The sequence below is a fragment of the Archocentrus centrarchus genome, chromosome 8 (genome assembly GCF_007364275.1).
Source record: "Archocentrus centrarchus isolate MPI-CPG fArcCen1 chromosome 8, fArcCen1, whole genome shotgun sequence".
Classification (NCBI taxonomy): Eukaryota; Metazoa; Chordata; class Actinopteri; order Cichliformes; family Cichlidae; genus Archocentrus; species Archocentrus centrarchus.
Window position 1 is genome coordinate 28,550,731 of NC_044353.1, and position 17,783 is coordinate 28,568,513.

General features: G+C 39.7%; 1 protein-coding gene across 1 annotated transcript; it reads left to right on the forward strand.

The window, feature by feature from the left end:
- The first annotated feature begins 1,509 nt into the window (after nucleotides 1-1,509).
- On the forward strand, nucleotides 1,510-9,573 carry LOC115784158 (GTPase IMAP family member 8-like). The gene is made up of 5 exons (XM_030735273.1): nucleotides 1,510-1,534; nucleotides 2,959-3,653; nucleotides 6,935-7,643; nucleotides 7,773-8,435; nucleotides 8,732-9,573. The coding sequence occupies exons 1-5, from the start codon at nucleotides 1,510-1,512 to the stop codon at nucleotides 9,454-9,456; spliced, it is 2,817 nt and encodes a 938-aa protein (XP_030591133.1). The 3' UTR covers nucleotides 9,457-9,573.
- The last annotated feature ends 8,210 nt before the right edge of the window (nucleotides 9,574-17,783 follow it).

Below are 17,783 nucleotides of genomic sequence, written 5' to 3' on the forward strand. Positions count from 1 at the left end.
CACTTGAATGTGAAGCGTAGAAACAGGTCATAGTAGATGACATACCTGTCATCAACCTCAAAGCCAAACAAGTTTTGTATTTAAAAATACGGGAAATTTTCCGCTGCTGAAAATAGAGGTCCCTATATGGCGTCATTACCTAATTTGTATAATTGTTCTTTTGGATGTACTGTAGTTGCAATCGAGGCTGCAGAAGAGAGGAAAAACATCTTTGGAGAGACAAAACGTGAAGAAAAAAAACACCATAAATATGTTTAGAACTACAAATAAACTTTATGAAATAACTTAATAACTTTAATGCTTTGCCTAGACCCACATTACATAGATCAATTTTGTCCCGTATTGTTTAATGTTAGAATATCAAATTTAAGGAAAACACTGTAGGGTTTTCCTGTCGCTTTATGGGGCAAAAAAACAAAAACAAAAAACGCTGAGCCCTGCTAAACTAAACCGGAAACACGTCACCGAACTCTGTGAATTATGTAACTCTGTGACAATTTAGTTTGAAGCGGCACAGGAATGCTTTAAAAAAAAATTTAAATTGAAAACTGAAAATACGGGAAATATACGGGAAAATAAAAATACGGGATGACGCCGGGACAGAGGGGTAAAATACGGGAATTTCCCAGCCAAAACGGGAGACTTGACAGGTATGTAGATGCATTTATTTCACTGGACTAACCGGAAGTACTTTTATTCTCTCATTCATCGTGAATCACGTAATCTTAACAAAAGTTAAATTATGTTCTGAAAACAAAATTTACCTAGCAGAATTTTCAAAATCCACTCAAAGTGTCAAAATAAAATAACTTATCGTGCAGTGTCGTTTCTATCAAAGTTACACGGTATTTTATATAATTGTAAATGATCCATGTTGCTTTCAGCATTTTTATTTTAATTACACTGGTGAAAATCTTATTAAATTATCATATCTTTTCTATATAAAACTTTTGTTATATAGGTAACTTGTATTTGCAGTTGTTAAATATAAAAATAAACCTCCTAATGTTGGTATTTACTGTAAATTATGAATGGATTAAAGCACCGCCTCAAAGGAAGTGTAATTAAAGTACATGTACCTTAAATCTGAGCATGTAATACATACTACAAAGGGGCGTGGCACTTCCTTGTTTTTCCTATGAGCTATAATGCCGAGTTCTGTGTGTCTTGTCCCTGCTGAATTGATTGCCTGGAAAAAGTCACAACAAATTAGACAGTGTTATGAAAAAGATAAAGTCTTTGTGTGTGATAAATGATTCTCCTTTTGAGTAGATGGTTAACCTGCTGCTGAGAGGTGCGGTTGTTAGTGTTCACTGCAAATGTGTCTGATTACTTATGTACTTTAATAAGTTATTGCTGATGACCTTCAGACTCATAAAACACAGACTTCTACTAAAACTCCGTCAGTGTCTGCATTTTTCACAAAGAACCCGGAGACATGGACTGGACATGTGAGCGAATGATGATTATTTTATACACTACAGGCTTATAGACCGTACAGATTTTGAGATGGCAACCAGAAATCTGTCAGCATGTAAGTTTTAATATCTGACTCCTCTCATTCACCACATAACATTCATGATTATATCTGAAACTCAGACATATGTCTGATTTTCAACTATTAGTGTCATACATTCAATGACTTCTTAATACTTAAAAAGGGAAAGTCTCTAAAAGAACAATAACTATTGTAATCTATTATTTTTCTTATACTTTGACAGCAATAATGCATATAGGCTTGAATAAATCTGGGATGCTTCATATTTAGATGTTGATACCTCATGTTTTTTTAAATTTCTGTACTTTATATTCTTATAGTTAAAAAACATCTCATTTATCCTTGATTCATTACTTGTTTGCACACTGTGGCTTGGGAGAACAATATTTTGATCTTGTGTACATAAGACAGAATTGACAAAAATGTTGACTTTGACTTTGTAAGTACATTTGCTCACATACTACAATGTGGTATATATTAATTATATTGTAGAGGCAAAGTAGTTTATAAAGTGGCTAAACTGGCCCAGTGTTTATGACTTACTTCTAATAGCATATTTATATTGCAGTATTGCTAATTAAGTAAAACAGCATATGTTTACACCACTGATTATAATTTCAGAGAAATATTAGAAGTCCTTGTTGCTCTAGTCCATGGGCTACATATAGAAGACAGAGGTGGCCACCCATTGGTTTGTGAACAGCTGCTTCAAAGCCTCAAGTTGCCATTGTGGCAGTCAACAAAAATATTTGCTAATAATAGTGCTGAGTAGCTAATTTGTTTAGCAAAATGTCCGCATAATTATGTGATAATAAATGGGAGACTTATAACAAAAGTCCTTAAAGCGTCTTTTACCGCAATGAATGCTGAATGGGGGGAAACTGCACCCATATGTGATTCATGGCAGCCACACCCCTAATTAAGCTTAACTTTAAGTCTTAATGCTTTGAAAATAGATAAGTGATATCACAATTTATCTCTGTACAGTTATCCAGAAGGGAGAAATTAACTGGAGAGTCTAAAACGGTTTATTTTTATTATTAATCTTTTTATTATGTTTATTTATGTAGTGAAACTGAGCATTTGAGATCAAGGCTACCTGCAGGTTGTTTTGCTTTAGCCTCAAACGCCTGCAGTTTTTGGCTCCTTTGTGCTGGCATCATTTTTTTTAACCCTGCAGGTTGTTGCTTGCCCTTCCTCTAACGGTATAAAATCCAAAAATTTCATTCTGTTTATAGGATTAAGATATAAGATATATTAATGTGCTGCTCTGTTTGGGGATTTTATTTAAATGAATCTGCTTTCTTCTGATTGTTTCAGATATATACATTGCTCATATTCTGAATTTGTTTGATACTTTATTTTAGTTATAAGTTAAAAAGAAGATGTTGGAATTAGCTTTAATATTTTTCTTCATCTCCTTGCCTCTTGTTCTGATTGTGCATTTCTTTCTTTGTTAGGGGAAGGCTGGTGTACCTCACAGTTAAAGATTGTACTTCTTGGTGGCAGAAACTCTGGGAAAACCTCTGTGGGAAACTTAATCCTGGGTAAAGACGAGTTTCTCACCAAAGATAGGACTTTGTGCTCCCGGAGGCTCGGCGTAGTGGCCGGACAGTGGCTCACAGTAGTGGACGCTCCTGGTTGGTGGTGTGACTTCAGTGTTCGGGACACATGTGAGCTGGTGAAGAGGGAGATCATAACCAGCGTTGCTCTGTGCTCACCAGGCCCACATGCATTCCTTATAATAATCAAGGCGAGTTCAGCCTTCTCCGAGAGGCGTCGGAGGGCTGTGGAGGAGCACGTGGCCCTGCTGGGTGACACGGTGTGGAGTCACTGCATGGTCGTCTTCACCTTTGATGAGAAGTTCACAGACACAAATCCAGAGGAGTATGTGGAAAGAGGGGGAAAAACCCTCCGCTGGCTCAGTGAGAAGTGCAGCCGGAGGTGTCACAGTGTTGTCCTGAGTGATAATGCTGAAGTCACAGAGCTGCTGGCAAAGATACAGAAACTTGCCACAGAAAATGAAAACCGAGTGTTTGAAATGCAGGAAAACATTTTACGGGCAACTGCAGAGGAGAAGAGAGGGGTGGAAGTGAGGGCTTGGCAGAGGTTTATCAGAATGAAGCAACACAGATCTCTGATGCGAGGTGAGTCAGTGGTAAAACTATAAAATGCTTTCCTTTCTGTGAGGCTGTTAAAAGAGAAATCTCAAACAGTATACCGTGTTACGTGTCGTGTCGTGTATGTATATGGATATGTATGTATGCGTGTATGTGTATGCATACACACATTGGCCTTATTTTACACAGCACCTCTTTTTTTTTTTTTTGACACAGAGGTGCTGTGCTTTTATGTTCTGATTTATGCTGTATAAGCAATACCATTTTTTTTTTTGCCTCATTGTCCTCCTTACCCCATAATAAAAATATTAACACACACACACACACACACACACACACAAAAAATATACCCTGTTACAGGGAGTGAAGATAAAACAGGAGGTGATGAAAAAATAACAGAATACAATGACACAAGAGAACAACATAGACAACTCAACAAAGGCAAAAACAACATGGGGATATTTATGTATCTACTGAGAGAGACATATGCAAAGGGCTGATGGGCAACAGGAGACAGACACAGCTCAAAGTAATCAATGCTGTTGGAAAAAAACCCACAATGAGGCTGACAATCACAAAGGAGGGAAACAGAAAGTAAAACTGACTAACCTTCAGAGAAACAGGAAGTTATCGCAAGACAAATGACTTAACATGGCGGCAAGGAGACTCATTACATCAGACGGCAGAGAAAAGGGAACACAGGTGGGAAAAGGAAGGAACACTGTTATAATAAAATCAAAACAGGAACTAAATTTAGAAAGACTAAAACTCCTAATGCAACAGAATAACAAAGAAATCAAAAGAGGAGTGGATAAAATCTAAATTGCAAACAGTAGAATAACAAAAAAAACTCAAACAGAAACCCAAACTCACACATATTAAGCAAGAATGTAGAAGTCAAACACACAAACAAACCCCGGCACCCTGACATAACAGGGCTGAGCCGGTTTATTGAAGCAGTGTGGAAAAACCTGAGCGTTTTCACCCAGGCAAAATTAACAAATTTCATGTGACCATTTTGCATAACTCAAAACATTCTCACTTACAAAAACCCAGTTTGCACAATTCACTTGTGATGCATAAGGCTGACCACAGGAAGCAGAAGTTAAAAACCATTATTGCGCAAATGTCTTTTTGTCAACTGAATGACTCCAAATTGTTCTCAGTTGTTGCTACTAATATGATAAAACCCGTATGGGCTGGTCCATAATTTATAGCCAGTAAGGGTGAGATGATGGGTGATAACAGCAATGCATAGAAACAATCTGAGAGGGAGGAGGAAGACGAAGAAGAGCAAAATCAGGAATGGAAACTTCAGATGTAGTTTGAGTCACTGTGATAGACCATGTAGTGATATTTTTCATGATTTCCAAGACATGATTCTTGCAGATGTCCACCTTTTTCTCAAAACTGTACTCGAACTACAATCACAAAACCTCTGACCACAGTAGGAGCATGAGTGTCACCATTTTTTCACTCAGGCTTTTTGGAGTTTCCTGCATGAATTTATTATTTAAATTGTTTTATCCAGCAACTATGGAGAATAAAGGATATGAGTATTTTTGAACTATATATGTTTAAACATGTTTTTCTGCGTGTGATGGGGGAGAATTTGGACTTTGTTAATAAGAGAGCTGTAACAGCTCCTGGAAAACTCTTTTTTTCCCTTAATAAACTGATCTGAGTGTAGGCACATTGGTCTCTTTGTCTCACAAACATGTGGAAACCACAATTTAAAATGCTTAAGACCATATTATTGGAAAAGCATGAGATGAAAAGGTCCCTTGTGGGGACTGCCGGCTCTTTCCATGAATTCAAATAGGGCTCTCTACAGCCTGGGGGAGAATGACACTGAAACAGCAGTTTTGCTTAGGAAAGATTGGACATAGTGTATAATTGATGTTTTTGAATGAAAAGATGATTAAAAGATCCTCTCTATTATTACAAACATTTGTAAAGATATATAGTTCAAAAATACTCACATATCCTTTCTTCTGCCCTTAGTTAACTGTTATGTAATTAACCTAGACAGCGAGCTAAACATTAATGGATTCAGCAATGATGAGACTCTGTGACGTTGTCTTCTGTTCTTTACTGAGACCCATTTTTACTGTAAAACTGTAACAAAGGGAGAACTCCAAAAAGCTTGAGTGAAAATATAATGGTGACGTTCATGCTCCACCGGACTCGTCCACATTCATGCTACAGAGCCAAAACACTTGGAACATACAATAACAGAATTAAAGGGAATTAAATATATATTTTCACAGCATATTTACTACTGACCACACACTGTAATCAGATCATGTACTGTACCTCAAAGCTGTTCAGGAGCCATTTCCAGACTCTGGACTCATCTTTATTTTTCTATGGTCAGATCATGCACACAACCAGCCAAAATGATAACACTACTGAGAATTCATTACACAATACATCAAAAGAAGAGAACACAGTGTTCAGGACATCCAACTGAAGTCTTTTGAAAATCACGCGGCTGGCTTACACTACAAAAATGACAAAATATGAAGTAAAAACACACCTACAGCAAATCACCAGTTAACCTAACATACTTTCGACTGTGGGAAGAAGTCAGGGCACCCAGAACATGCAACCTCCACACAAAAAAAGCCCCAGCCGACCACTCGAAACCTGTAACCACTTTGCTCTGATGCCACAGTGCGAACCACTGCACCGCTGCTCCCCACAGTATACAGTAGAAACCAAAGCTCATTATTGCAAAAGAGGATCTGCTGAGCTGAGTTGTTCACTTCTCTGTTACTTTGTATTTGAGTTGTGCAAAAACTTGGTCTGTCACGGCTCTCAAATTTCATCTGAAGTTACTGTTTTTGATCTTGATTCCGCATCTTTCCTCTCTAACTCTCAGATGGCCTAAATCCATTGTTGGTATCAGCTGTCAGCTTCCCCTCGTGGTCCTCACACTCTCAGCTGGCTTGTGTCAGTTAAACTGTATCAGAAGCGAGCGTGTACAATTTTCTTTTAGTGGCAGCTGTGTGTACCTTCTGCCTGCTGCGGTGAGCGTTATGCATCATGAGTGAATGGCTGTGCCCAATGTGTCATAGTACGTTGAGATTTTGGTTTAGAGGATGGGAGTAAGTATTTTGGCAATTCAGAAAAAAAAACCAAACTGTAATACTGTAATAGTCATTGGTTATAAAATACATATCTAAAAGCTTACTTTGACTGCTTCTTGGCTGACAATCACCAACTCAAATGTTAGCTGGAAAACATACTTAAACGTGTGAATAAACACATAATCTACTTAACCAACCCTCCCTCTGCTTTCCTTCTGCCAGAGAGGCCGAGGCCAGTTACCGACATCAGGATTGTGATGCTTGGAGCAAAGGGTTCTGGGAAGACTTCAGCAATCAACGCGATCCTGGGCAGAGAGAACAGGCCTAACCTCATCAGGACGGCTCAGTGCCAGGCTAGAAAAGGAGTGGTGTTTGGGAGACAGCTGACATTGGTGGACACACCAGGCTGGTGGATGAACTTCTTCTGTGATGAGAGCTCCATCTTTGATCAGAGGGAACAGGTGTTGAGTTTGTCTCTCTGTCCTCCGGGGCCTCACGTCTTTCTGCTGGTGATCCGTGTGGACAGAGCCTTCACCGAGACGTACAGGAGAGCAACACAGGAGCACCTAGAGCTGATTAGTGAACACATCTGGAGTCGTGTTATTCTGTTGTTTAGCTTTGGGGACCGGCTGGGAGGCACGCCAATCGAGCAGTACATTGAGAGCGAGGGAGAGGCTCTGTGCTGGATTGTCGAAAGATGTGGCAACAGGTACCATGTTCTGAACAGCAGAACTAAAGGAGAGGGATTTCAGGTGAGAGAGCTCATTGCAAAGATTGAGGAAATCGTGACTAGCTGCAACACTGACTGGCATTATGAACTAGAGAGAAAAGAGTTGGAGCAGCTGGAAGGGATGAAGCGCAGAGAGCGAGAGAGAGCCAGAGAGCGGCTCATGAAGAAAGAGAAACGAAGGCAGATGGCAAGATCTCAGCTGGGTGAGCTGGCTAATTAGCAAAATCAACAAGATCTTGTTTTACTAATTTAATAATGTTTAATTTAGCTGTGAAAATGTTGCATTCTGTTTAGATTTTTTCAAACAAATATATAAATCTTCTCTCTGCCAGAGAACCTCGACCCTTTGACACAGCTGAGAGTGGTGCTTGTTGGTGGCCGGAAAACAGGCAAAAGCTCATGTGGAAACACCATCCTCAGCAGAGAGAGCTTTGACACAGACACCCAAACTACTTCCTGCACTGAAAAGCAGGAAAGCATCTGGGGGAAAATGGTGACGGTGATGGACACACCAGGCTGCTCCTCTGTGACGTATGACTTCTCGAAGGCATCCTGTGTTATACTTCTGGTTGTCAATGTAAGCTCGTCATTCAAAAAAACCTACAGGGAAACCTTGCAAAAAGAGCTAGAGGCAATAGGAGACCGGCTTTGGTGCAGAACTATGGTCCTGTTCAGCTATGGCGACTGGCTGGGTGACACGAGCATCGAGCAGCGCATTGAAAGCGAAGGAGAGCCTCTGCAAAGGCTTGTTGAGAAGTGCGGGAACAGATATCATGTTTTAGACAATAAACTCTGGGGAGATGGAGCTCAGGTTAAAGAGCTTATTGAACTGATGGAGGAGGTGCTGGTTGAAGAAAGGCTGGCTCTTCCTCACAGAGGTGATCACATGTGGAAAGGTGTTTCTCCAGCACAAGAGCAGCCGCTAGGAGCAGAGCCACGGTGTAAGAACGCTTCAGAGGAGCTTGTGAGCAGCAGACCTGAGCAGTCCAATGACTGTGAGTAAACCTAATGGAATGATATTTTATTTTTCCTCAATTATTTTTTCAATTCCACAAAGAGGTTTAACGACTATCAACGAAATGAAAATTAGAAAATATTACGAGATAATTTAAATAGTGCAATAAATAAATACACAGAGTAAATATCACAGAGAGTAAATGTAAAACAGTATCCTACCCTTCATAACACTAGATCAGTCTAGTTTGTGATTTATACAGTTAAAAGTTAACAAGGACAGACTTGACTTTTTTTTAGCTCATGTGAAGTCAAGTGTTGTTTTTTTCCTTCGCAGTGCGTGAATCCATGCCATCTCAGTCACTGAATTTCAAAGAAGATTCTACTCAGATAGTGGCATTACCAGCAGGAAGAGCCAGAGAACGGATTGGATGCACTTTCATGGACAGAGAATACTTCATGTCCTACGTATTCTCTCTGCTTTCTGGAAAACAAGAACTGAGGTTGCCAAAAGTGACTCTGCGTGCTCCGGTCCCTGCTCCTCACAACCACGTGAGACTGGACAGTGAAGGCCTCGTGCATCCAGTCTCACACAGACTTGAAACAATGCGTCTGGTTTCATCTCAGACACAGAACGCTGCATGTGTAGAACAAGATTTGATCAGTGTGCGATCACTCTGCCATCCTGCACTGAGAGAGCGGACTCTCAGGAGGCTCTCTGAGTCTGGAGGCCTGCAGCCACTCATTGACCAGTGGGGAAAAAGCAGTCTGGAGGAGCTGGAAGCCTTCATCGACTTTTACTTTGAGATGGTCTGGGTAGAAACCATGGGCTCATGTCAGCCCCCTGAACTGAACCAATCCATGGCAGAGCAGGATAATGCTGTTGGGGGAGCTGGACAGGAGGAGGTGCTCTCATCCATTGACAGGAAACTTTCAAAGCTGGAGCTACTTGAGGAGATAAGAAGGGATCTGGCAGAACTGAGAGAGAGTTTGGAGAGCAGCTGGAGGGCCATACAGGAACTCAAAGCTGAAAGCAAACAGGGCCCTAATAATACATGCTGATACTGGGGTCTCAATAATAACAACAACAGAGAACAACAATAAAAACAGAGAGTATTTTACCCACTCAAAAAATAGTCTATAAATATTTTTTTGTCAGGTTTATGTAAATAACAAAAAGAAAACTAACAGTTGTATTATGATATGTCTCCACAAGATGGGGCTATTGTATAAGAGAAGGCCCTGCATCTGTTTCTGTTCATCAAACATTTTTTATTGAAAAATATTAGAATTGTTGGAAACCATTATACAAGCAGTTTCTGTGGTTAGTCATGGAAGCTGATGTAGCACACTGATGACAGACTACACCAGAGGAAGTAGAAGAAGAAGAAGAAGAAGAAGAAGAAGAAGAAGAAGAAGAAGAAGAAGAAGAAGAAGAAGAGGTTAAAGATTGTTAGAAAATGTTGAAAATTGTTGAAAATCAAACCACATATTAAGATGTTGTTTCTCAAGTATAGGTTTAGTATGTGGCATACTTCATACAATATTACCACTTGTATATAATAAAGTAACAGTATTTAGATTGTAGCCTCATGAAACTGTCAGGCATGTTTAAAATGTTGCCTAGTAGACAATGCCACACATTTTAAAAAAATAATTAAAATATAGAATATAGAAAGATATAGAAAGAAAAGCACTGTTTTAGATCTTGATGGTCACAACCTAAAATAAGCACTGTCCAAATACTTTTTGCCTTCTATCATAATGCTATAAGAGCACAGATTTAGGAAGGAATCTCTGTAGCATTGTAGAAGAAAGCAGAGCAAATACTAGATAAGAGCAGACAGCTTCTTGCAAAATCATTAAAACCTTAAAAAAAAAAGATTTATTGTGTTAGTCTATGCAGGTGAGTCTGTCTGCTTCACCCAGTTTAAATTCAAACACTGCAAAACCCAAGAATCTAACGGTGGCTAAAAACAGGAAGTTGATCCTGCTTATTTTCTTTGTAGAGGAAATAGAGAAACTGCAAAAGCTTTCATTCAAAGTCTTTTTCCCTCCAGACTTTATCAAAGCCTTTCAAGTGAGTCACACATAGACAGAATGCAGAGGCTAATAGGGCTCTGGCAAAGTAATGCTGTGAAAGTCCACTGCTTTCAAGGCTGACTCTCAGATCTTTCCAAATATACATGGATGGCAATACCAGGAGGCAGGTAGCAATTTTTGATGTTGGTAAAGTTGTCTGATGTGTATTCCATTCCTAGATGCAAATATGAAACAGCGATGTATCTGACATCTGAAGCATCAAAGTCTGGTGTGTTCATTCCTCCCAAGCAACATCACTGTGTTTCCATTCCCCTTTATTAAACCTGCATTATGCAATTTTGCAATTGGAGGTCTCCACATGGTAGTGGGAGAAAACACACCAACTGGCTGCATGGCAATGTTTTATACTTTTGCTTTATTACAGTAAAGGTGTTTGGATTTTGCTGTTTGAGTTTTATTTAGCTGCTTTCTGCCCACTAGGAGCCAAGGGCATGTAAACCCCTACTTCTGCTGTCTTTTTTGTGAAGCGATAAAAAATCTCAATTGTCCCATTTTGAGTGACAAGAAGAAAAAAACTTGACTCTGAAAGTAAAAAAAAGCAAAATCTACAGCCATATCAACTAATATGTGAGTTGATATTAGACACACACAGTGGTGGTTTGGGCTAAATACCAGAATGTTAACATTATATTAAACATGTTGAATTTTACATTGGTCCTCTGAATTTATCATTAAGATGCTAAGGTTTGCACTAAGCACCAAGTACACCTAAAGTTGATGGGAAGATGGTATTTGATCATAAACTAGTAAAGTAGCCAGCTGCACATATTAACCTCATAGTGGCCCTAGAAGAAGAATTAAAGGATGACCAAAGAATTTGAGATTTATCCTTTGGGGATGAAAAATGTCTTCAGTTGTTGAGATACCTCAGCCAGTATGAAAGCAGTGGAATTATCAACTGACTTACAAACTAAAATGGACTAAAGCTGTGTAACCATGATTTGGCGACAGATGGTGCAACTCTGTAACCAGAGCCACTGAGAACAGGGCATAAGTGGTGCATATGTACCGGAGAGATCCACTTTGTAAAAAAGGAAAGATGGACCAGCCTTATATCAACCCAGCTACACTGAATGTGGAGCATTCCTGGAGCAGATGTGCAGCAAAATGGATCTTTTATTGGCTACAACTGCAGCACACTGTCTGCATGAGGCTGCACACACCTTGTGTAAAAATTGTAAAAAAAACAGATGACAGGTCTGTTTTAACTTTTGTGGATCTCCTTGGCTCATGAGTTGCACTCATGCCCAGTATATCCACAAATGGGCCACATATACAGAGCATTCAGTGTAGTAACGGGGTTCAGAATAGAGAATATTTATCATGACTCTGTTTGAGAAAAAAAAAAATTCTTGCAATGACTTGTTTGAGAGACATTCTCGAGGACGATGTCATGGATCAGCCTCTGGAAACAAGGATGTAAACACACAATGGCCTCTAGAGTTGTGTGTATGATCCTGGCTGTCTGGTCATGTAAAGGTTTTTGTCCACAATGCTGCACTGCACAATTGTGTCTTACACGTCAGCATGTTACTGAGCTGACATTGTGTTGTCTGATTGGGGCATGATTTTCCTCTGCCAACCTCAGTTCAGTCCTAAAATGCTTAGTTATTGTGATAGCTATGAAAAAAGACAAAGGAAATCTAAATCTTGGGATGCAGGACAGGGATGGAGACTTTTCGAGGATGGAGTTACTGGAGGCATAATAGCAAAGAAGTGATTTGTCAGCAATCATGGTCTATTTATCTCTGTCAGTCTTCATCTTGGCATTTTCTCTCTTTGCATTATACCTCTTTGAATATCATTAGTCCTTCAATCCTCTCTCCCTCCTGTCTTATCATCTATCTTCCTCTGTTGTCAACATGTCATTCCTCTACTCTATTCTCCCGCTGCCCATTTTCTCTCAGCCTATTCTCCCTTTCCTATCTCTCCACATGTCTTTTCTCTCAGCCATCCCATTCTCTCTGCAGGTCTCCATCTCATGGTTTCCCCTTGCTTCACTCAAATCATGTCGTGAGCGCTCAGCCCTTCCCTCTCGTTAAGGGAGTTCTGTACCCCAGGAGGAAGCAGAGGAGAAATCAACCCCCCCCAACCCCCATCGCTCTCTCTCTCTCCGTTGTGGAGGCTGTTCAGGAGACAATTCTGAGCCCACATCCATCTCCATTAGTGCGACAGAACAGCGACCGGCAACCAACCCCCCAAAAGCCGCTGCCCCGTGTCACGTTTCACTGCCTGCTATTTTTCCAGGTGGAAGGAGAAAGCCAGGCAGGGATGCTGGGAACTGGTCTAGAGAAGAAGGAAGAGAGGAATGATTTAGACCTGGAGTAAAGAAATCATCCATCCTCTACTTCTCTTCATGCTCTGATACGCTGACGTCCCCCGGGGTTGATGTCTGGGACATGGTACAGCGTTGACCAGTGCACCTCAGCGGGAGTACTGAAACTTTCTACCTCATCCAGCTCATAAAGAAAGTCTGCATCGTGACCTCACAAGTACTTTAGGCTTACACAGCTAGTGCAGCACAGAAACAGCTGCATCAGATGATTAGGCCAGGTCATGGCTGTGTGTGCTACAGCTAAATAGCAAGTTCAGTGTTAATCCCACAGGATGAGACTTAATTCTGTCACGGCTGTGATTAACAATGGAGAGAGAGGGTTTGCCACAGAGGCACACAAGGCATTTAATGGATTATTTTAAATATGAAGATTCTATTTCTGCTGTTTAAATTTCACAATTATATCACTACATTATCATTTTTATGTCATTTTATTTATTTATGTACTTTTTTTTGGGGGGGGGGGGGGGGTGAATGTGGCTAATATCAGTCCTTAATCATGATTATGTTGCATACATTTTTGTCACCCCTGAAATGCTTTTCTAATTTTTCTAATTTTTTATTTTTTATTTTGAAACATTTGACAGTTCACTTTTTATGCCATGGCAGATTCAAGTAAAATTATTAATCTAGTCAAAACTTTGACTCCCCCCCCGCCAAACAAATGGCATTCCCATTATCCTCAGCTGCACTGGAGTTAAACCTGGTTCCCGTCTTCGAAGCAACCATTTCAAAGGCAAGCAAGATTGAAAGTTTACTGTTTATTGCAATAATTTTGGCTATGCTGCTGTCTCTAACCACTGTTTTCCCTGGTGTGATTGTAGCATTAGCGTGCTTAGATCAGAATACAGTGGGCCTAAGGAGGCATACATACAGGCAGAGACTAGCACTCAGAAACTGAGCACAGCACGGTCATATACATGCATCAAGTGTCAGCAGTAACTACTCTGAGGCTTTTGTGACCACTTGCAGGTGTATATTTGCAATTTGCACCACAGAGCAGAAATAGTACCATCTCAGAGTCTGTGAGGATCTTTGTCAGCAGGTCTGGGATGATTCAGCCTTCGTGTTGCGGATCATCACTTGTCATGAGAGCTAGAAGTCTCCAAGGCTGAAGAACGTGCCCCCCCCCCCCCCCCCCCCCCCCCCCCACCCCCAACATTCATAGGGTTATGCATTGTAAATTCATTCACTGGGGTCAGACTGTCAGTGTGAAGTTGTACCGTAATGTGCTGAGGTGTGTAAAGAGGAACCTCCAGCTGTGGCATGTGTCAGTGCTTCATTGTGCCCTAACTCTCAATGCACTGAAAAGGCAGTATTCACACACACTATTTGCCAAGTTTGTGCCTGTGCAACCTCTCACCCTTACCAAAATTACCTTCGAATTGAATTCCCACTGGAGGAGATTCAGTACATATCCAAGAAGCACAAGTGGTTGGAATGCTGGAAGCAGAGCAGCTCAGAGAAGTGACCTCGAGGGCAAGATCAGCCAAATTTAAAGGTATTGTTTCTGATTTTTTCATGGGCAGGGTCATGACACTTTCAGACTTTTCACATAAGGAGTGACCATTCAGAGCAGCTATAAAAACTGGACTTTGGATAGTCCAGTTGATGCTTTGTTTGAATAAAAAGGATAGAAACTTACTAAGTTTATGTCCTCTGTGTTGAGATTTGTTTGACACGGGTTCAAATCTCAAGTGCACAACTCTTTCATACCCAACATCTCAGAACAACTAATATCTAAATATTCAGTTTGCTTCATAAGTGCTGTCGTGGCTCTGAACCCTCAACAAGTATAAAAGGGAAATAACTGCTTTCCTATTCATTTTATTCTCATTATATACAGTACTTTAAATTTATTAGACCACCACCCAGTGTAGCTGCCCTCAGTTAACACTACTGATAATCACCAGAATCACTTTTTATATTTCTGTAATGGTTAATCCACTCAAGCTTTGGTGAAAAGGTTTTGGTGGAGGCAGGGTGGAAAGTTCTCAGTTGACATGTGATGGAGATTAAATAGAAGGATGAAAATCAAGTGCTGTTTTTGTTTTTGTGACAGAAGCTGGCCAACATTTCTCAGAAGTCTCAGATCTTCATCTCTCATTCAAAACTATTTTAGCCAAGAAAACAAAGGACATTAATGTGAGAACTTTTGTAGTCATTAAGTTCCCTTTAAAACATCATTTAGCTTGTGGGAACAATTTCACTGAGAAGGTTCAGGAATAAACCCAGGCTTCAAGCATGGAGGTGATGGAGGGGTTTGTGTCAGAAGTAAATGAGGCACTATTGGCTTTGCTGCCACCTGGTTCGTACCAGAACAACCACATTTACACACATCCACTCACACTCACACCCAGGTCTCCCGTATTCCATCTTCCTAAATTCATGTCTGTCATTTTGCCTCATCAGGATATGCCGGGTCAGGGAAAATCTCAAGGGCAAAGTTCAGGAAACAATTAAGGAAAATAACTGCACACCAGTTGACTAAATCCCAGCTCCATTTGAATCTGTGTCTGTTTCTCACAAAGTCTCACTAGTTAAATCATTAACCTCGTGACTGGAGACCAATAAAGTAACACAATTATATGTTAAAAAAAATTAGAACTGCTTTGCAAGTGGCTATTACAGGACCTATTACAGAGAGTGAAATGAGAGAATAGCTCCCTGTAAATCAATCGTCAGTGGCATACTGGGTTTGCGGTTTGACCCTGAAGTGGATTTCACCTTTAGACATTAGCTTCCAACGATGGCTGGGCAAAATGCTTCCACAGCATGTTATTAGTGCAACATGTCAGTAGGACTTAAATAAGATATATATCATAGATAATCCAAACATGTCATACAATTTAACCACTATCTGCATGCAGGGTTGCAGTGTAACAGCCGAGCTTGACTGCTGTTGCAAACACATGTGAAAATGTTTTTCATTTAATGGCTTTTGAGCTTTCAGTGTGTGTTCAGGCCAAAGGCTTTTTTCAACTTGAACAACCGCTTTTTTTAATGAATGATAAATTATCATGAAATATTGTACAGATGCTCACAAATCACAGACTAAATACCCCGACATCTTTGGTGATACTTTGTCTTTTCTTTTAAATACACCATTTTTTTAATTTTATTTTATTTTTTAGCACAAGTGTTTTGTAACTTTCCACAAACTATGAACTCTAATAACACTTGGTTGATCCTTTAACTTTTTCCCTCTAACACCATCATCAGATCAAAACTTCAGTTTCTCCAAAACCTTTTATTTATGAACAAATGCCTGCTTAACATTTCCATCATTCTCAGCTTTAAATACAAATATTAGCAAGAGGTGAACCTAAGATGCTAAAAATGTAAACACTGCCCATCAAACACCACAACATTGCTGTTATCATTATGCTCACGTTAACACAATTTAGCGTAATGTAAATTATATTTAGCTGATGCTTACAAAGCCACATGTTTCTCTTTGTATTGTTACTTCAGCTTTAAATGATGACACCCCAGTTTGACTCATTTGTACCTAATTTTTACTTTCAAAGTTATGATTTTGAATTCCGTATTTCACCGGCTCCCAGTGCAATAGTGCAGGTGCTGTACATAGTAAAACATAATAAAAAATAATAAAAAATAATTTTGTCTTAAAATTTTGGTCTTGATATTAAGTAAATGCAAGCTCACAGAAACAACACATGACATATTATACAGTGTCATTATTTATTTAGCAAAAACTAAACAAAATGCAGAAACAGTGGGTGAACAACTATGGACGTGCCATTATTCAACACTTTGCAGAACCACCTTTAGCAGCACTAACTTGAAGAGATTGTTTTCTGTATGACTTTGTCTCTCGCATTGATTCAGTTCATTGAGCTTTGTGCGCAGTAATTTATGCACAGCTCTCTTAAGGTCCTGCAACAGCATTTCAATCAGGTTGAGGTCTGGACTTTGACTCGGCCATTGAAACACCTTGATACTTTTCCTTTCCCACTATTCTGTTGGTGTGCTGGGATCATTGTCCTGTTGCATGATTTAATTTCAGCCAAGCTTTTGCTGTCAGACAGACGGACTCACGTTTGACTCTGCAATGACTTCAAATTGTTTTGGAAGTGGCCTTTAAAGCCTTCCCAGTTTGATGGGGAACAAGAATTACGGATGTCTTTTCTCCCTGGCATTGTGCTAACACTTACCTGAATGCTCCAGTCCAGCAAACTGCCAAAACTTCTGCTAGTATAAAGGTACTCACACTAGTAATAGTAGGACTAATAGTACTTAGTTTCCCACACCCAGCCTCTGCATTTTGGCTTAGGCTTTGTTAGATAAATAATGACACAGTGTAATATCTGACACACACTGTTTCCTGCTGTGTAAAAAATGTGTGTGAAAAAAACTTCACGACCAGATGCTCCAGATTTCATGAGTTAAAAACAAGTATTTTGTTAGTGGATGTTTTCTTCTGATCTTTAATCTTTTCTTGATTCTGTTGGAACGAAACAAAGTGAAAGTATTTCATTCAGAAAAAATGCTGTGGTTGGTATTGTATGGCCCGGCCTGCAGCTATCATGAATGAATATGCATGTGAGTCACGATAAGTTACATCAAATTTACATCATTTTAGAAACAAAAATTAGAAACCATTTATGAGCTTATTTGCTGTGACACATGAACGCATTAATAGAGGTTATTTTATACATGGCAGGATCCATGAATTTAGTCTGACTTTTAAAAGTATTCAGTCATCTGCAGCCGTGTGACAATGCAGCCGCTGGCCTTTTTCCTGGGGAATAAAATGAATGGCTGGAGTGGAGGAAGCCTGAGCTTTATGGCTTGAATAACAAAAAACATACAGGAATGTAAGGAGGTTATTGTAATGCGTAATGTGAAAAGAGATATGCAGGAAAAATGAAATAACGGGGAAAAAAAAAAGAACAGGAAAGAAAACCATGCCAATGAATACAGATTT

Bases quoted from the DNA above. Each gene is read 5' to 3' on its own strand.
- LOC115784158 (XM_030735273.1), top strand. From the start codon at position 1,510: ATGGCAACCAGAAATCTGTCAGCAT. The intron at 7,644-7,772 runs GTGAGCTGGCTA...TCTCTCTGCCAG, and splicing joins GATGGCAAGATCTCAGCTGG to AGAACCTCGACCCTTTGACA. The intron at 8,436-8,731 runs GTGAGTAAACCT...TTTCCTTCGCAG, and splicing joins ACCTGAGCAGTCCAATGACT to TGCGTGAATCCATGCCATCT.